At 35.9% G+C, this 21,846-nt stretch overlaps 1 protein-coding gene across 1 annotated transcript; it reads right to left on the bottom strand.

Moving 5' to 3' along the window:
* Window positions 1–9,420: 9,420 nt before the first annotated feature.
* LOC118853924 (olfactory receptor 4C11-like) lies at window positions 9,421–10,344 on the bottom strand. Its single transcript, XM_036764172.1, has one exon. It carries the CDS (start codon window positions 10,342–10,344, stop codon window positions 9,421–9,423), a length of 924 nt encoding a protein of 307 aa, XP_036620067.1.
* Window positions 10,345–21,846: the final 11,502 nt, after the last annotated feature.

The raw sequence follows: 21,846 nt of genomic DNA, 5'->3' as shown, positions 1-21,846 counted from the left end.
TTCCATTTTATTCTGTTTTGTTTAGTCCACGATGTTTAGCCTCTCTAATTTTTAGATCAGTAGAATCAAATTCTGGCTGGTTCAAACATCTAGGAAACAACCCTATGTTCCTCAAAACCTATTTCCAATTGAAAGTTATTTGTCTTATCTTTTAGTGTCTCAAGAAGTAAGCAGGCAAATTGTGCAGTGGATAGAACATTGCACCCATTATCAAGCCACCTGAGTTCAAATTCAACCTCAAAAATTTAATAGGTCTGTGACTGTGGGCAAGTTACTTGACTTCTATCTACTTAAATTTCCTTGTCCATAAACTCTGTTAAGGGTAGCACTTCCTTCTAAGGTCATCAATCATAAGGAGAAAACGAGGTGATATTTGTAAATGTAAAATGGTATGTAAATCTGAAATGCCATATAAAAGTTAGCTATTATTATTAATAATGATAATAAATGTTACTTGGTATTACTTAATTTCTCTCTCTCTCTCTCTCTCTCTCTCTCTCTCTCTCTCTCTCTCTCTCTCTCTCTCTCTGTGTCACACACACACACACACACACACACACACACACACACAAACCTTTGGTGTTCCTGTAAAGTTCTTTACATGGACCATATTACACCTTGTTTCTTAGAAAACTTTCAGGCAAATATAATCTATATCTAATAATATCTATTACAAATCCAATAAAGTAATATTTAACATGTCACTCTTCTTTTAAAATTATATGCCAATCCATGCTGAAATAAAATCCACAAATTCTAAAGTGAAGTATTCTAAGCAAGCTCATGGAGTAAGCTTAACTAGAGGAATTGGACAGTGGGGAAAACAACAATGGGAACTCAAAGTTGTAGGCTAAATTTCTTTTGATTAAAAAAATCTATGTTTTTTTTGTAATAACTTTTCCCTAGTCTCATTTTTTTCCTCTTTTCTTTTCATCACAGAATTAGAGTTAGAAGTAATCTGAAAGGAAAGGTCATCTAGGCTCCTGTTTTCCATTTTAAAAAGACCAATAGTTGGGAATTGATGTGGCAATGCCACACAAGAAATACAAAGGCAAGAAATACAGACATCAAAATCCTTCCCATTGGTTTGAGTATTCCCATACCAGTTCCACTGAACCTAGAGAATTTCTTTCCTCACAGGTGCCTGTTTGTTATGTTAATAAAAATGTGAATATCTTACTCATCCATTAATATGCCCATGTGACCTGCCTGAGTCACATGAGTCTGAGTCACATGAAGCGTGTGGTGGGAGGAGTTTCCTGAACAGGTAAAGCAGGAAAGGTGGAACAGAACTGAGAGGAAGTGAGATAGAGCAGTCAGAACTGGAAGAGAGACACAGAGCAGAAGCTAGCATAAATGAGAGAGAGTGATTTTGCTGAGGGTGTTAATTTGTGGGAAGGACTTAAAAGAGGGAAGGTTTGGGGATGGTTGTGCCCCTGCATTGAAAACGTATATAAATTTCTGTCTCGGTATGATGCATTTGGCTTTCTGGTTTGGGGATTTGGCTTTCTGGTATTTGAATAAATGCTTTGGGTTTGCCTTCAGTGTAGCAAGTCTATTATATTTTGTGATTCAAAACTATGCCACTATACTCATAGCAGCCACAGGCACTGTGGGTATTGTGTTGGTGCTACAATTTTTCATTTTCTGACTGACAATAAAAATCTCAATTTAAGGTTTTTCTTTATGTGTGAAATTTTAAAAGAAGAAAATCCAGTCTTTTATGATGTTCATATTAAGTAGAAGTGATTTAACAAAAATAAAATTTGTTTTGCAATATGATTTGCACATTTGAATTTGCCGAATGATTCATTCATATCAGACTGTGTAAGAACCATGTTACTTGCAGCTAGTGTCGCTTTGTAAGACCAATAACACCAGCACACAGGAGGGCTGCTAGCACAGGATCTTTGATCTGCTTTTCTAAGGAAAGCCACTTTAAAGGGTTAATAATCTTAGTTTAATTAAACACACACACACATATACACATATATATGCATGTGTGTGTGTGTGTGTGCATGTGTGTGTATTTCACTTACTTCAGGGGAAAAGGTCAGCACCCTAAACTGCAGAGAAAACACAAACAGAAATTACAAGCAGAAATTATATAAACAGAGCAAAAGTACCCAAAACAACAAACAGGCTTCTAGCCATCTGAACAAGACATTACACACAAAGCTACAATAGAGAGAAGCACCTACATCTAGGTTTTTCAAAGCTGGGGGGCTCCTTAATAGCTACCCAGAGTCTCATCTGGTAAAATTACACCACACTCTTCCCATGAGTAAAAGCAGTTCTGCTGTACTCAGTTCTGTGGCTCTCACCCTCTGGGCTCTCTTTATGTACAGTCTTAGCTGGCATCTGATTGGCTGGAACATACTTCTCTGATTGGCTAAATTCATGCACATCTGATTGGCTAGAACTCAGCACACATCTTATTGGCTCTAGTCTTACCACTTCTCCTTAGGGCCCTGAGGGTTTCACACCTCTCCTGACATAATTGGCCAAAGAGAGTGCACCCAGGAAGTAAAGGCCTTGTTTAATGGACTGGGAAGATCTTTAATCACATTAACACTACAGATTGGAAAAAGTTTCTGCCCCTTGATCAATGTATCAACCAAATATTTATTAACCATTTATTATTGGCAAGGCTTTCATAAAATAGACCAACCAGCAAGGATTCAGAGATTATGTATTTATTCACCTGGTTTTTTTTTTTGTTATTTGACCAACTGGAGCCAATCTTTCCCATGAAGCCCCTCTTTTGCCTGTTTCGTCTTCAGCTGAAGTGATTAACTTAGGTTTTAAAGAGATAATATCCTCCCTGATGACATTGGCAGAAGCAGCAGTAGCAGCTTATTATCAGTGGCCATATATTGCTTATAGGTTTCCAAAGCACTTAACATTTACAATCTTCTTTCACTCTACCTACTCTATGAGATAGGTGCTATAATTGTTCATACTTTATAAGTAGGGGAAGTGATTCTGAGAATTTTAGTAACTTTCCTATTGTCATAAAACAGGAAACAAACATGGCAGAATTAGAATTCAAGTCTTCATGATTCTAAGTCTAGGATTCAATGCACTGGGCCAACTAAGAAAATGTGTGTGTGTGTGTGTATGTTTATGTATGAATATATGTGTATATATACATATATATGTATGTATATGTGTGTGTTTGTGTGTATATATATATATCTGTGTATACACACACATGTGCACATATATACAAACACACACACACACACACACACACACACACACACACACATTGGTTTTTTGTTGTCCTTCATTCTTGAAGAGGACCAAAATGACACCACTATACTTGAGTATATGTGTCCAACTGTGGCTGATCAGGCCTATGTCGGGCACAAGTGGTCCATATGAACATTTGGGGTGGATACACCAAACTTGCCCATCCTGCATGTCCTTTGAGATGTTTCAATTCTGCTTTGCTCATAGAGCACAGAATATTCTCTGATGTGGGAATGACATGCTGAGCAGTTCTGTTCCCAAGTTCCAAGATGTCTCCATTGTCCATTTCTATAAAGGTAAAGGAAATAGATTCTCCTGAGACAACCGTGGGGCAAGGGGAGTTGGGGGTGGGGTGGGTGATCATCTGTTAGCCATTGCTTGCAAGATTCTTGCCAGAGTCCTCCTTAATAGGCTGCTCCTTGACTTGGAAGGTGGTCATCTACCTGAGAGCCAGTGTGGCTTCACAAAGGGTCGAGGAACAGTCAATATGGTGTTTACTGCATGAGAACTACAGGAAAAATGCCAGGAGCAGAAAAAAGGTTTGTAAACAAGATTTGTAGATCTGACCAAAACTTTTGATACTGTTAGTTGTGAGGGATTATGGAAAATTATGTCAAAACTTCATTGGCCAGAGAAGATCATCAGCATTTTATGTCAATTTCATGACAGCATGTTTGTGAGTGTCCTAGAATATGGAAAATGCTCTCATGGCTTTCCAGTCACCAATGGAGTGAAACAAGGCTGGGTGCTTGCTCCCATGCATTTGAGCATGATGTTTTCAGCCATGTTGCCTCATGCTTTCAATGAGGATTCACATGGCATAAAGTTCAGCTACCACACTGATGGTAAATTCTTCGATTGAAAAGGCTACAAGCCAAGACCAAAGTAGAGGGAGTGTTGGTGCATTATTTTCTGTTTGTAGGTGCAGTCTCTGAAGTACAATCAATGAAATACAGATCAATTCTCTGCTGCTTGTGTTAATTTTGCCCTTACAATTAACATCAAGAAAACAAAGGTGCTCTACCAGCCACCACCACACCATCCATTCGTGGAACCATCAGTTACAGCAAAGGAGAAGTTTTGGATGCTATGAAAAAGGTCATTTACCTTTCCAGGGATGCATACATTGATAATGAGGTTGGCACACATTGCCAGAGCTGGCTCAGTGTTTGGGAGGCTCCAAGGGAAAGCATGGGAGAGAAGAGGTATTAGGCCACCAAACTGAGTTTACAGGGCTGTTTTGCTGACCTCGTTGTATGCCTGTGAAACATGGACAGTCTACTGGTGCCATGCCAGGAAACTGAATCGCTTCCACTGGAATTGCCTTAGGAAGATTCTGAAGGTCACCTGGGGGATCAGGTACTAGACACTGAGATCCTTACTCAAACTAAACTGCCAAGTATTCAAACTCTGCTTCAGAAAATGCAACTCTTATGTGTTGGCCAAGTTATTTGAATGCAAAACATACACTTGCCAAAAAGATTATTTTATGAGAACTCACATGGGGCAAGCTTTCATAGGATGGTTAGAAGAAGAGATACGAGGAAACGTATATATGTAACATATGCATGTATGTATGTAAATCTGTATAAACAAACATGAAAATTCATTATGTTCAGTAATTATTTATTTAAAAGCTACTTACTGCTAGGATTTATATTAGGAGATGGTGTATTGGCTTTTAAGGTGGGACTTTTTTACTGTTTTATCTTTTGGAGCACTTAGGCAATCAAGTGCCTTTGGTGAGTCTGGCCTTTCTTTCTTTGATTAAATCTGGAGTCTTTGGTGACCTGCTTACATCAAGGGAAAGCCTAGTTCACAAAGGTTTGAGTCCCATGATTGTGATGCCTTTTGACCCTGCATGGGGTATATAACCTCAGAGGTTAGCATTTTGTTTGGGGCTATCAGTCACTGGAAGACTGTCTTCAGATTTGTATAGGGGACACTCTAGGTATCTATTGTTAAGAGCCCCCCAGGTTGAATAACCAGATGTTAGTGCTTCTCAGTTAACTATGTATTGCTATGGATACAGTGGTTTCTGTTATTTGCTCTGTTTATGTTATGTATGTTTATAATTTCTGTTTGTGTTTGCTCTGAAGTTCAGGGCACTGGCTTTTCCTGCTGAACTGGATGAATGATATATGTATGATTGATTAAAACAAGATTGTTAACCCCTTAAAGTTGCTTTCCTTAGAAAAGCAGATCAAAGAACCTATGCTAGCAGCCTTCCTGTGTCCTGGTGTTATTTGTCTTATGCCCCTGCAGCCGCTGCCAGAAGCATTATTACAGAAGAACATATAAAGTTTAAAAATAAAATCTTATCCTCACAGAATTTTCATTCCATGGAACAATGTGTCATTTACACAGATAAATGAAATGTGATTTATAAAGACTATGTCTCAGCTGGCCATTTCTTGACCTATTGAGTTGACTTCTCTAACCGTTGCCCTACTCTCTGTAGGGATGCTAACTATAGCAATGACAGGAAAGATAAATTGAAGGAATAAAAATAGGCAAGAAGGAAACAAAACTATCACTCTTTGCAGATGTTATGATGATATAGTTAGACTATCCTAGAAAATCAGCTAAAGAAGTGGTGGAAAGAATTAACAAGTTTAGCAAAGTTACCGTATATAAAATAGGTCTACCTACATATGAATAGTAATGTAAACCTTACAGATAATCTACAAACAAGGGGATTACAGAGATATATTATAAAACTCATATACAATGACCATGTGGGTTTTGTTCCCGGAATGTAGGGCTAGTTCAACTGAGCACAATTAACCATATCAAAAAGAAAACACCAAAAAATGTATGATCGTATCAATAAATTTGGAAAAAACTTTGATAAAACACAATACCCATCCTAGAAAACATAGAAATATAGAGTCTTTCTTAAGATAAGTAGCAACTATCAATATTCAAGAGCAAGTGTTCTCTAAAACAGGAGTGAACTAGAATCCTTCTAAAAAGATCAGAGGTGAAGCACAGATGTCCATTATCATCCCTATTACTCAATATTTTATTTGAAGCTCTAGCTCTACTCTTTCCCTTTGAGTTTTGTTGGTAATATGTAGAAATTCTTATGATTTTTCATCAATATTATGAAGAGAAATTAGGCTAAATTTTTATTGCTCTGTTTTTGCTCTCCTTAGTTTAGGTATCAAAAACATATTTGTGTCATGAAAGGAATTTGGTAGAATTCCTTTTTACCTATTTCTTCCAGTAATATGTATGTTATTGGCATTAAGTGTTCCTTAAATGTTTAGTCAAACTCATTTGTAAATGAATCTGCTTCTGAGAATTATTTTCCCCTTACGGAGTGCATTCATGTATTTTTCAATTTATTTTTCTAGTAAGAGAATTTTTAAGTATTTTATTTCCTCTTCTATTAAGTTGGGAATTTTTTGTGAACATTCATTTCATTTAAAATGGCAGTTTTACAAGCATCCAAGTGGACTATGTAGTTTCTACCAATTGTTTACTTTCATTTCATTTGTGGTGCATTCCCCTTTAGATTTTTGATTCAGGTAGTTTGATTTTCTTCTTTTTAATATCAAATTCACAAATTATTGTTTTTTTTCTGTTTTTAGTTGCATGCACAATTCATTGATTGGTTCTTTTTCTCTTTCATTAATGTACAGATTTATGGATATAAATTTTTCTCCAAATACTGCTTTGGCTGAATCTCAAAAAATTTTGGGATGCTGTCATTATATGAAATAAAATTTTGATAGTTTTGATCATTTGTTCTTTTACTCACTCACTCTTTAGGAATAGTTTATTTAGTTTCCAATTAACTTTTAATGTATACTTTCATAATATTTTATTGGATAAAATTTTTAATACATTATGGTTCAAAAAGTATGTATTTAATATTTCTGCTTTTCTGCATTTTTAGTGATGGTTTTATATAATAATGCCTGGTCACATTTTTTTTAGTATAGCATAAACACCTGAGGAGAATTTATAATTCCTTTTCCCATTCAACTTTTTCCAGAGCTCTAGTTTATCTAAATTTTCTAAGATTTTATTCATCTCCTTAACTTTTTTTAATCTCTTTTATTTAAATGTGAAAACAGCTACAACAAAGCCTGAAAACTGCAAATTGGACACAAGTCCAACAAGAATCAAAGAAAAACATAAGAGAGGTAGAGGAAACATTAGTGGGGGAAAGAGTAATAAAAATCATGAAAAAGAATCAACAGCTAGGTAAAAATGCTCAAAAATACTGAAGAAAATAATCCCTTAAAAGCAGAATTGGCTAAATGGTAAAATAGGTAGGACAAAAATCACTGCAAAAAAAGAACTTCTTAAACAGCAGAATAAGCCAAATGAAAACAGAGTTACTATAGGTCACTAAAGAAAACAGTTCTTTAAAAATTATAATCAGGAAGTGGAAAATGATGATTCCATGAGACATCAAGAAACAATAAAACAAAGTCAAAGGAATGAAAAAAAAAGAAAGTGTGAAACCTGTCTTTGGCAAAACAACCGAGCCAGAAATCAGATAAAGGAGGGATAAATTAAGAATTACTGGACCACCTGAAATCCAAGAAAAAAAAGAGCCTGGACATAATATTTCAATACATTATAAAGTAAAACTGCCCTTTTTCTTAGATCCAGCAGATAAAATTGAAATTTAAAGATTCCATTGATCTCTACCAGAAAAGATATCCCAAAATAAAATCTCACTGAAAAATAGTAGCCAAATTTCAGAATGTCAAGGTCACAAAGGAAATATTTCAAGAAGCCAGAAAGAAACAATTTTTATATTATGCAGAAGCAAGAAGTGTCATGCAATATTTAACAGCTTTCACCTTAAAGAAGCAGAGGATTTGAAATAGGATAAATGGAAAATGTTTAGTAATAAAGAGATACTTAAAGTAGGAAGACTTGACAAAAAGGTATTACAATATTTGAGGCAAGTGAGATTAAGCAAATCACTATGTCTCCACAGCTAAAATGTATCAACGATTGAAACAAAACCAGACAATTAACACTCAAGGTTAAAGGCTTCATCCACAGTTTAATCCAACGATTTGTGTGTGAGTCTGTGTGTGTGTGTGTGTGTGTGTGTGTGTGTAATGAAAGATAAGTTTATGGAAGTATGTTATTGGGAAGATGAGTTGGAGAATTTCCAAATGGCTACATTTTAGAAGAAATTCGTGTAGCCTGTCATGAGTCTTCCAAAATTTTCTGCCAATCAGGCTTGAAGGAAGATCAGTATACTCAGATGTGGAAAAATGCAAAATGAACAGGAAAAGTGAATTTTGATAGGGGAGTTATGAGAGACAAAATGCTGAGTGTAGAAATTAGCAAGGCAGATTCTGATTCTTGGATTTAATTTCTCTAAATTTGGTACTGTACCTCTTTCTCAAACCACACTTTATTATCCAGGGACACTTTCCCTCTATCTTATATTCACAAGGCCACAAATTTAGAAGTCTAAAAGGCCCTCAGCAGGAGTGGGATACTTGCTGCCTTAGGGCCACATGTGGGCCTCTAGGTCCTCAAGTATGGCCCTATAACTGAATCCAAACTTCACAAAAGAAATCCCCTTAATAAAGGGGTTTGTTCTCTAAAACTTGGACTCAGTCAAAAAGCCACACCCAAGGACACTGAGGGCCACATGTAGCCTTAAGGCCCCATGTTCCTCTCTCTTGCCCTAGAGGTTCTATAGTCCAAATCATTAATTTCTTTGTTGACAAAACAAACATAGGGAAAATTCAAATTATTTTCCCAAGTGACACAAGAATTTAAAAGGGAAGATAGGACTTGATACCCAACATTTTCTCCATTGTGCCCTAAAAATTCTTCACTTTCATGACTTTATTACCTTTTGTTCATTTTAATAGACAAAATAAAGTCCTTGTATTAATGTATTTTTTTTACTATTTGAAATAATGAAAAACTGAAGTAAATGATATTTCCAATTTGTTCATGTTAAAATGAATAACATTTTCAAAGGCATAAAATAAAATACATTGAACTGTGAGGGAAATGAAAATTCTATTGAAATATAACTATCAAAATATTGTTAAAAGTCCATGAACCACAGATTAAGAACTCTGGAAATTGTCATTATTATTATCATATATCAGTTTTAAATCTTCCAGTTTGATCCAAACATTCTTGAAAAAAGTAATACGCACGCACATATTATTTGTCACCTGAAGTCACTCGGGTGCTCCACCGCTTCTTCATAGCATTTTTTACTTCTGCATTCCTTAGGGTATAGATCAAAGGATTGAGGAAGGGAGTCATAATGGTATAAAATACAGACACCAACTTATCAAGAGGGAAGGTGGTTGCAGGCCGAGTGTACATGAATATGCAGGGACCAAAGAATATGATGACAACTATGATGTGGGAGCTGCAGGTGGAGAGGGCTTTGCGCTTCCCCTCCGCACTATGATTTCTCAGGGAGTGCAGTATAATTGCGTAGGACATCATCAGCAAAACAAAGCTTACAGAGCATATGGCTCCGCTGTTGGAGACTACTAAGAGGTTTAGTACATATGTGTCCATGCATCCCAGCTTCAACAAAGGTTGCAAGTCGCAGAAATAGTGGTCAATCACATTGGGACCACAGAAGGGCACATTTAAGATAAGAATGATCTGGGCAACAGAATGCAGCAATGACCCGACCCATGCCAACAGAATCAGAGTCCCACACACCCTCCGGTTCATAATGACTGAGTAGTGTAGAGGTTTACAGATGGCCACAAAGCGGTCACAGGCCATTAAAATGAGGACCAGTATCTCCATGCAGCCAAAGAAATGTAGGGCAAATAGCTGGGTCATGCATTCATCAAAGGAAATGGTATTCTTGTGAGAGAGGTTGTCCACAATCAGTTTGGGTGCCGTGGTTGTACAGAAACAAGAGTCTGCGATGGATAAGTAGGTTAAGAAAAAGTACATAGGGGAGCCAAGTGTGGGACTGGTCTTGATTGTCACAATGATTAATAGGTTCCCCAACACAGTTGCAGTATAGAACACCAAGAAAATGGCAAATACCATTTTCTGCTTCTCTGGGTCCTGAGTCAGTCCAAGGAGAATGAATTCAGTCACATTGTTTCTCATCTGTAGGACTCAGGTGGGAAGGACACAGGTGAGAACTGGTTGATATAACAAAAGAATAAAGAAGAATTAATAGAGCAGAATTTGAGAGGTCTACATAAAAGAAACACTGCTTGACTCTCTGTAGTTAGGATTCTGTTATTCCTATTTTCAAAGTCCTACATAGTAGAAATTTAAATAGAAAGTACTCCCATAATCTGCTCCAATTCATCCAACACATTTCTTGCTTGTGTGATGTGTGTGTGTGTATGTCTATGTGTATGAGAAAGAGAGAAGTAAGTGCACTGTCCTCTGTTCAGTGACACATATATATCACCACATGTAATGAAAAACTTATGAATTGTAAATGTGCATGGGTTGAAATCATTGCTGTTGGAAAGAACTAAGAGTTCACAGATCCATTTGATAATTTTATCCTATTTTACCATTCCGGTGTGTGTGTGTGTGTGTGTGTGTTCACACACATGTGTGTGATTTAAAAACTCAGTCTCTCACTATGTTTCCCTAACTTTCCAGCCTTAACATTTTGGGGGATAATAACTATCATCCCCCAACATACATCATCTAGAAACAACACGGACCTAGATTTTTCTGATGGAGTAATTCCTTTCATATAATTTCAAAATTTGAAGGGAACTCATGTTTTTGCCTACTCTTACCTAAAAAGGAATACCTTTTACACCTTCCCTGATAAATAGTCATCCAGCCTCCAGTTGAATATAACCAATAAAGAAGAAAACTTCTTCCCTTATCTGTTATATTTTGGAGTAGTTCAGAGTATTTAGATGTTTTTCCTTATATTAGTTAATATTTACCTCTCAGCAACCTACAAAAATTGTTACTAGTTCTGTCCTGAGAGATGAAATATTAAAAGTTTTAATCTCTCTGTCTCTTGTCTCTCTTTGTCTCTCTCTGTCTCACTGTCTCTCTCTGTCTCTCTGTCTCTTGTCTCTCTTTGTCTCTCTCTGTCTCACTGTCTCTCTCTGTCTCTCTGTCTCTCTGTCTCTCTCTCTCTCTCTGTCTCTCTCTCTGTCTCTCTCTGTCTCTCTCTCTCTCTCTCTCTCTCTCTCTCTCTCTCTTTCACTCTCTCGATTGGCAGCCCTGCCAACAATTGACAATGATTCTCATATTCCCTATAAACTTTCTATTTCCCATGGCATGATTTTCAAAAGCTTACCTTCCTAGTTCATCTTCTTATATATGCTAGAGATCATCAATTCTACTCTCTAAATATCTTACCCAAACTTAGGACAATAATTCCTGTGTGTGTCACCAAGGCAAGAATTCACTGGAATTATCACTTCTCTTATTCTGAACACGAGGACTGAAACACAGCCCAAGGTCCCATTAAAATATTTGTTGTCATATCAGATCATTGACCTCTATTAAGCACATAGTTTTTACACACCATTATTAAGGTCTGGTGGAAACATTAAAGGTTATCAAGACTAATTAGCTAATTTTTCAGAGAAGAAAGTTGGAATCCAAGGAGACAATTTTGCTTGTCCAAAATAATCCAGACCAGACTTGGGATTTGGCCACTAGATCAGTTTCACATTTCTTATTACCTGGCTATGGTTCCTTTATCTTATATTGGTGCTGCTTAATGGTTCAAACAGAATATAGGTCTTTACGTTCACCCCTATTATATGATATGTTGTGAGGACCAATGCTGTTTCCCACAGCTTTATCTAAGTCATTCATAAAAATGTTGAATGTGGTAAAAAATACAATACTTGACATACAACTAATGATTCCAAATAGTGATATAACAATAAGCATATGACACTGTTATATGATCCCCACAAAATGATGTAGTATGGCCTTTTTAGTTTCAATTTCCCATTTTATTGTTGAGGCCTGGAAAGTTCAAAGAAGTTACATGACACATTGAAGGTCACAAATAGAAAAAAATATCACAGGAAAGAAAGAAGACTGCTGCTTCCTCCTCACTCCATGTCTATTACTCAATCTACCCCACCACAATGCCTCTAGATAATAGGAGAGATCCTAATTACTACAATCAATGCATTCATTAATTATTGTAACTTGCTTCTAGTAGTCCACTTTTTCCCCTTCTTGAAATTTAAAAACAAGCACAGAATATTTGTGTTACTTTTACCATGTTCCCACTTATCTTTGAAAATCTCATTTTTATTTCCCAAAGTACAATGTCAAAGATATATTTAATATTTTATTTAATCAATCCTTGAAGTCCTAAAAAGTTCTTAAACAACACTAGCAATATCAATACCATTTTGAAGGAAAAAGGGAAAGATAAGGAGAGAAAAGGAGAGGGCAGGAAAGAAGAAGAGAGTAGAGCAGAAGAGAAGAGAGAAGAGGAGATAAAGATAGAATATAGACACAAACACACCTATAGACACATACATGGAAACATAACATACCTACAAACATAAATATATATAGTCTCTAATTTATAGCACTGTCATGAGACTCAAATAAAATAATGCATCTAAATAACTTTGAAAATTATGTTATTATTAATTTACATCCTTTCCAGTCCAAACTATTTCTGGAGGCAGGGATCACAGCAACTTGCAAGTAAGTTTAGAAAATTGGGAACTGAAAAAGTGTGAGGAGACGATTTCAGTCTAGAAAATATTGCCCTTTGATTTAATACAAGATTACAAAACTTGAGTTTGTGTCAAATGATCATAAATTAAAAATCAGACAGTAACTTAGACATCAACTAATCCAAACCTGTCATTTTATAAATGCAAAAAAATATAGTACAAGAAAAGTTATTGGCCCAAGTTTACTCTAGTAGCTAAGCAGGGGTTCAAACTTACATTGTATAACACCAAGATCATCCCTTTATAAACACTGGAAATTCCAGCATGCCAGTAATCCTTTAAATGATTCAGTTTCCTGTCCTGTATTAAAGAGAAAATTAAAAAAAAAACCTTTATTAAGCACCAGGAACTCTAAATTAGTAGCTCATTTGATACCCACAACAACCCTAGAAGGTAGGTGCTATTATTATCTTCATTTTAAAATTACACAAACTAAGGCAAACAGAGTTTAGGTGGTTTTCACAGGGACACACAGTTATTAAGCACCACAGACTTCATTGGAACTTGACTCTTCCTGACTTCAGGCTCATACCTCTCTCTGCTGTACCACCTAGCTAGATAGGTACTAAGCAAATAATCACATTTGCCTTTAAAATAGCACTTTAAGGAAAGCCCAGTTTTGTAATTATATAGAATCAAAAATACATAAGTTCCAGGTTTTAAGGACTACAGTGGTGTTATCCTTAGTTTGCAAACAAGAAAACTGAAGAACATGGTAGATATTTCATTTTGCAAAATATCATAAATAAGAAGTATACAATATTAGATTTGAACTCAGAATTTCTGAGATATAAAAATGTCCAGACCGTGAACCACTACATTGCATTTGCTTAATAATAGGATGCTCTGAGGATGGAAATATTTTAGTCATTACTTTATAACCATTAATGAGTATGCTAAATGGGAGCCAATGTTATTGGTCTTAAAATTGTAGGGAATGTGAAGAGGTTAATACATCCACAAGTATAATTATTTACATTTATGGTTGATGATGCAGAGAAGTATTTTAATAGCTTATTATATGTTCAAAAACTAAGAACAGTAATAATAATAACCATTATGTAGTGCTTTAAGGCTTTCAGAATATTTTACATGTTATTCATTTTATCCACAGAACTATCCTGTGAGATAGGTACTAGTGTTATCATCATTTTACAGTAATGAAACTGATGTTGAGAGAAGATAATTGAGTTTCTCAGGGTCACATATCCAATTAGTGTCTGAGTTTCGATTTGAACTCAGGTATTCTTGATTCCATATCCAGCCCTCTCACTACTTCAACACCTAATTACCCAACTATAAAAAAATCTATAACTATTGTGTCTGCACAGTTGCATTCCTGGGAAAACCCTTCCCTTTTCCTTTATTTTTTTTCTTTTCATTTTTAAAAATTTTCCTTCCTTTCCCTCTTTTTCTCTGTCATCCTTTTTTATTGAGGGATTTCTACCTCTTGATGCATCCACTCATATTCTCTTAAATGAAGAACAAATTGTTATTTTTAAAGAAAACTGTAGATAAATGCATCCATGTTAACAATAAATAACTGGTAACAGGTACAGTGTGATTCCCTCAGCTCTTAAAAGAAGAAAAAGGAATGATGCAATCAATTGTAGTTTGTTAAACTCTTAGAGAGCTGCCTCCATGGTGTACATGGAAATGTGGGAAAAGAGGAACAAATACTGTAAGACCTTCCTGGAGCCACTGACATTAGCCCATTTCAGCACAATCTTACTCATAATATTAGCATTTTATTCTATATTTTGTTTGTCTCTCTCTGTCTCTCTTTTTCTCTCTGTGTCTCTCTGTCTCTATCTCTGTCTCTCTGTCTCTCTGTCTCTGTCTCTCTCTCTGTCTCTCTCTGTCTCTCTGTCTCTCTCTCTCTCTGTGTGTGTGTGTGTGTGTGTGCATGTCTGTGTCTCTCTCTTTGTCTCTCTCTGTCACTCTTACCCCTGTCATTTCATATAAAGAATGGCTATCTAAGTAGGAGGTGGTTAGGAATATTTTTAAATGAAGATGTTGGAATTTTTTAATTCAATAAAAAATATTTTAAGGAAAAAAGGAAAGGCAGAAAGCAGCGGGAAGTTATTCCAGTAGAGGGATATATGAAGGGCATGGTAGCTGTTACAACCTATCCAAAATACCATCTCATCAGGGGACCCCAAGTATATCTTTGAATTAACTTGAGGTTGGAGCAGTGAGTGCATCCCACCTATCATACCCAGACTTCCATGCTCTACAGTCTGTCATTTCCTGCTGTTAAAAGAGAATCAGGTCAGTCCCATTGATTTATTGGCACCTGTATTCTAACTACAGATTTGTCAATCAGGCTCCGACCATGTTCTACTCAATCAAAATTCTGTCCCAGACAAAAGCAACAATCTATTGTAGAGGGCCAGGTCTGAGAAAGTCCATTCTGGGATAAGATACAGCCAGAGGCCTGTTCTTGCCCTTGGGCTGATAACTCGGCACATGGGCTCTTCATACTCACCCCCTGCATACACGTGCTGTTTAGGATGAAGGCTCTCCACTCCTCCTCAATATACATGTGCTCTCTCCAATACCCCCATGGCACACACGCTAAACACCATCAGTGGGCTATTAACACAATATTGTTTACGGCAAAAGGGGAACAAAAGCATGAGGAAGTCATGCATTATAAGAAATACCTTATCTTTGGACTTGTTGATTCCACTTGCCTAAAAGGTATATAAGCCATTTCCCTCTGCATAATAAACGGAGCTGTTCTTTACTCCTCCACCTGGCCCGTGTTTTCTTTTCACTCTCCACAGCATTCGGCCATCTCCAGCCATTTTGGCACGATAGCTGCTGGCGGCAATCTATGAGTTGTGGCATTTCACAATAATTATTTAAAATAAAACTAAAATTAATGTTACTACAAAGTGATTTTTGCTTGCCTTTAGTCACGGATTCATTCCCACCTAACTTCTCAATTTCTAAAGCTAATTGGCCCCTGATGGGAAAACAAGTGCTTGAAATACATCAATATGTTTTTTATAATGACCGGAGTATAACAAGTGAAAGTTAACTAATACTAGAGAAGAGTCCTAGACCAGTGGACATCTTTTGTGTGACCATAACCACACGTATAAGTGACCTTATGAATGATACAACCTCTCAGAACCTTTTTTACCTATGAAACAAATGATTCAGATTAGAGTACATCAAATTTTCTTTCTACCTATGAAGTGCCATGAAATTCCTACAAGTAATACATGAAAAGTACTACAAACTTTAGCTTTGCCTTTATGTTCTTAGATTTTAGTTGGGGAAGTAAGATATGTGAAATCCACATCATTCATACATGAGGGAAAAATAATTCACGAGATTTATTACTTGGTATCTGAAAAATAAATCATCTTTTGATCCCCAGATTTCAATCTTAACTTATTTGATACTGTATTTTTCTAAAATGAAGTACTCTTCTTATAAATTTTGATGGTCTTAATGCAACATGTTTTAATATATTTAATTATAATATGTATATAAAAATAAATAAAAATCCAACTGAACACCTGGAAGTAGCTTGGGGAATGCTGATTAGACAATAACTAGCAATGGTGATAATCACAATTAGACCACCAAGACAAATAATCCCTACCTTTCTCTCAGACCTTCTTTGACCCACTTTAGGTTTTTTTTTCCTTCATTCCTTCTTCCATTTCTTTCTTTTATTCCTTTTTGAGTAAAATCACAAAGATGAGACTTATTTTTATCATGTTATGTATATGTTTGTATTTACTCAATCAAATTTGAGGTTTCATGTTATTTTTAAAAGGACATGACTTGAGAATATTTCCTTGCGCTTTCAAGAAAACCAAATAAACTTAATATTTTTTTTTTGTTTATTTCCCTGTGACATTTGATTGAGTTTTTTTTTCCCTTTTGGCTCAATGGTCTTATTAAAAGAATGATTTTCATCTCTGATCAATCCATTAAGCACATTACGTTCTTTTGAGAATTGACAATGTATTACGTTTACTTTTTAAAAAAAAAAAGGCAAAGACTGAAGCTTGACAACTCGCTTTTGTCTCTGTATCATCTCCGCAGAATTAATTCTAAGGATGTTAGTGAGGTATCTCTCTAATAGCCATGTTTTATGGCTGAAAGGTCACAGGAAGAGTGAGGAAGCAGGGGCATCCCTACTTCTGTGGCTCAGTGCCTAATACAGATAAGGTGTGTTTTTCCCAGAAATATCTTTAACAAAATTTTAAAAAGTTTTTTTTTTCCTATCTTTGTATAAAATGGAAATAATTTAGATGTGACCCACTTACTTTGCAAGAATCGTGGGCAGCCAATGATGTGTGTGAGAGTAGAGAATGTTGTCATATCTATGAAAGCCATGGAAATTAAGTGAATACAGAAATAAATAATTATTACATCTAGTCAAACAGCTCATAAATGTCTCAGAACCTTGATAAGTCTTTCCTAGTAACGGTTTTGCCCTTCTCTGTTCCCTAATCAAATAGCCTCTGCGTCACTTGCCTTTATTTGGTGCCCTAAGATTCCTAAATCCCTTAGGCTGGTATTAAAAATCCCTCCAGAATGCAATGCTAGCCAGTCTTTGCAGCTGGTATCAAATATCTTGTCTTCAAATCATCATTTCATCCAGAGAGTTTTTAGAATGGTAAACTAACCATAGAGTGTTGGTGGCTAGCACATACAGTAGATTACAGTGATTGCTCTGTGGATAGAGTGTTTGGCTTGGAGTCAAGAAGACATGGGTGCAAAGTGCACTTCAGATGATTTTTAGCTGTATGACCGTGATTAAGTCAGTCTTAGCTTGTTTAGCAGTATAATGGAGATAATGATATCAACTAGATCTCTGAGTTGTTTTGGAGATCAAATAGAGTAACATGCAAAGTGCTCTACAATCTTTAAAGCACATTATGAATTTTACTTATTATTATTGGAAAAAACAATAATGATTAGTATGTGGTAACTGGATATTGGTAGAGGACCTAGGGAAATGAATTTAGGGACAATTTGAATGGATTAGGGAATAAAGAAGAGAGTCAGAATAAGAACCCAAGGAGAAATAGATAGGGCAATATTCATTGCTTCATCATCTCATCCTGTGTCTTTTGCCCACCAATCAAGATAGGAGTACTGATAGAATTACCTGATCAGCAATTCTCACCTGAGCACTAGGCCATCTTATCCAAATTCCTCATTTTAAGTATGAGGAAATTTAGGCATAGAGAAACCAAGTGAATCCCCCAAAGCCATACAGGTGTCAGAGGGTAAGATGGTACCTTGATACCATTTCCTATGATTCCCTATCTTAGGACATTATTCTTTGAACAATACTATACCTTAGCTATCAGATCACCTTTAGTTCATAATTGTATCCCTTTTATGGATCTCATTTGCTTAAGTACTAAAACAAAGAAGGCAACACAAGAATAAAAGCTCCAAATTAACCAAAATCGTTGGAGAATCACTCACCTTTCTTCATCTTTCTTAACTGGAACCTGAGGACCTCTTAGTGATTTTATAACTGAGTATTCTGCAGTTATGGGGAGACTTCTACAAATGCAACATTTACCACCTGGGTTCAATTTTACTTGTTCCTTGTGGAAGATCCAGTACACCATGAAGGTCAATGGAAACAGTGAGCCTAGAAACAGGTTGTTCAGAGCTTCAGGTGGAAAATTGTACCACAAAGGCCACAAACCTTAAATTGACCTTTCTAGATATTACCTTATGAATGTTATTCACTTTCTATTTTCACCTTTCTAATTCTGGCCTCCTTAGTTGGGAATTAACTTACAAACTTCACCTTTCATCTTCTGTCTTTGGAAGATATAATCAGTTTAATAAGCACATATTAAAGTCCATCCTGTTCTAGGGACCATGCCAAGCATGATCACATCTGAATGAGCTTTTTGTAACATCAGTTAAAACTCTACTGTGGTATAGTGGTAAGAGATCTGCCTGTGGATTCAGTTCTGTTACATATGAGCGTGATCCTAGAAACCCAAATCACTTAGTGCCATAGGTCCAGAGGAAATATTTTAAGATTATAAATTACAGAAAATTTGGTGGTCTGTACTGCAGCAGACAATCTCTTCAAAAATATTCACTATTCCAATAAAATCCCAGCCCCAGCTCACCTGTACTCTCAAAAAAAGTTTAAACAAAATCACTGACCATTTTTTTTTAAAATGGGAAATGTATGATGTTCCTTGGATTACCAACCCACTGGACTTCCTTCCTTAAGACACAGAAGTAATACTACATGGGTTACTTACCTTTGACAGAAGAAATGGGACATTCATAAAATTGCATAAAGAATTTTTCCTTTTCTGTTGTAATAAAGGACAGAGCTATACTCTCTCTGACCTATACTCTGATCCACAGTGAACACTTAAAAGACAAAGCCTTTCTTAGTCACAGAAATACTTATAGAAATTGTAATAAATTTCAGAAACTTAGAGAACTGACTCAGCCCCTGGGGAAATGAGAGGCTGCCCTCCATGGGATGGTTGTCACTTTTAGCTCATTTGAGTTTGGTCAGTGAAGAGGCAAACTTCCCAAACCAATTAGCACCAGTCTGCCCATTGGCAGGCTTTGCTTCCATTAGCAAGCAAGTGAATTTCATAGTCAATGTATTTTTTCTGCCATCCATGAAAGTTATAAGTAACTTCATTTATATCATTTCTAAGATAAGTATCTCATTTACAAATGTCCTGGAAGGTGCCTTTTGAATAACCCAATGATGTTCACAAGTATATTTTACAGTATTTTATGCAATTCAAAGTTTAAAAAGATTTATTAAAAACATAGTATGCCAGGCAATGTATTACATGCGGGGAAAGAAAAACAAAAACAAACATGAAAGAAACCATCCCCTCTCTCCCTTTCTACATGAGGTATAAAGCATACATAGAGATAAGTAAATGCAAACTATATATACACACATATATATAGTACATATACATATATGTCTGTGTGTATTCATATACACACAGAGAGATAGAGATAGAAATAAAGATATAAATAGAGACATAGATAGAGTGAATACATAGCAAATGAGAGAGGAGGAGAAACTAATGATTAGAGAGGAGTTATAAGGAATTTCTTATAAATAGAGTGTCACATGAGCTAACTCTTGAACAGGCCTAAGATTTCCAAACCACCAACAGAACTATAAGCATTTATTCAGCACCTCTTTTTTTAGGCACTGCATTGGACACAGGTAATACAAAGACAAAAATGTTACAGTATATGCCTCCTTATTGTCTTTTGGGAGAGCAACATGTACATATCTGCGCCTATACTACTTTCCAAATAAAGTCCATTAGTCCAGGCCTGCCTTTTAGAAGCAAGACTATTAAATTAATGGCAATCTCTTATACTGCAGCTTTTCAAATATTTGGCAGACTAATTCTCCATATCCCTCTATATCTTTTTCAGTTTAAGTACCTCTTATTCCCTCAACAATTACTAATATTGCCTTGTTTTCAATCCTCTTACCTTTTACCTTCTCCATACTTTCATATACTTCCTAGAATGTGGGTGTCAATGTGGAATATAATGACCCAGGTATAGTCTGAATAAGGAAGCAGGATAGTGGTACTGTCATATGTCTCTTCTGAGCATAGATAACGGTTAGACAAAAAAAATAAGTAAATAGATAGATAGATGGTAGAAATATAGATAGATGGATAGAGATGGTTGGTAGATAGATAGATAGACAGATAGATGGATAAATGGATAGATGGATGGATGGAGAGTGGGGAGATGAAAATAAATGGTGGATAGACAGATAATGATAGTTGGTTGATTATAGGTATACAGACAGACATAAATTTTTGATAGAGAGGCAGAAAGATAGATGAAGTTAAGAGCTGGGAGACAGACAGAGAGCTAGATAGATATAAATAGTAGATGGTAGATAACTGAATATGTAGTAAAAAGTCAGTAGATAGATCGACTGATCTGAACATTGGTTTATCTTTAGTAAATAATAACTAGTAAATAAACATTTCTAAGTGCCTACTATGTTCTAAGCTTTGTAACAAACAATGATGATACAATACTATAGTCCCTGCCTTCAAGAAGCTACCAGTCTAAAGGGGGATAATGGATACTCTTAAGAGATGGCTGGTACATGAAAAGGCCAAGGCTTCTCTGCCTTCAGCCATATTTGGCTGTCTTCATGTTGCAACTAAATTCCTTTCTCTCCAAGGAGCCTTTCCTGTTCCCCTGAAATGCTAGTATCTTGCATGTATTGATTATCTCCTCTTTATGCAGTATATATACAGTTTGTGCATAATTATTTGTGTGGGATCTCCTTCATTAGACTGTGAACTCCTTGAGGAGCTCAGGGTGTCTATTTTGATTCCCAGAATAAGAAATGATGTTTCCGTTTTCCATAACCTTGGATCTTTGAACTTCCTTTAAATGTAGTTTTTATAATTGTGTTTCAATATAATTATTATCCTTTGTAAATCTATGCTTTTATATATGTTGTGCATATGAAATGTTATTCAATGAAAAGTTTTATCTCAGGTACTTGAAAAGTGTTTCCGTATGTTTTACCAGTTGACCAAAGGGATCCATCATATGCCCGGCTCTCTCTCTGTCTCTTTCTCATTTTCTATCTCTTTGTCTATCCCTCTATATCTCTGTGTTTCTGTCTCTTGGTCTCTGTCTCTTTCTCTCTCTCTCTCTGTCTCTGTTTCACTATCTCTCTCTGTGTCTCTGTCTCTCTCATACATACACAAACATGGTGAGTATGAACCTCAGCTGTCTCTGGTTACAATATGTTAAGTTACAGTGTGACTATCATCTTTTTGACACAAACCCATGTCAGATATATGTATATATCTATTCACACATGCATTTCTGTGTATACATGTCTACATATAGATAGGTAAATATCTAT

The sequence above is a fragment of the Trichosurus vulpecula genome, chromosome 6 (genome assembly GCF_011100635.1).
Source record: "Trichosurus vulpecula isolate mTriVul1 chromosome 6, mTriVul1.pri, whole genome shotgun sequence".
Taxonomy (NCBI): Eukaryota; Metazoa; Chordata; class Mammalia; order Diprotodontia; family Phalangeridae; genus Trichosurus; species Trichosurus vulpecula.
This window is presented reverse-complemented; position numbering and strand designations above follow the sequence as displayed.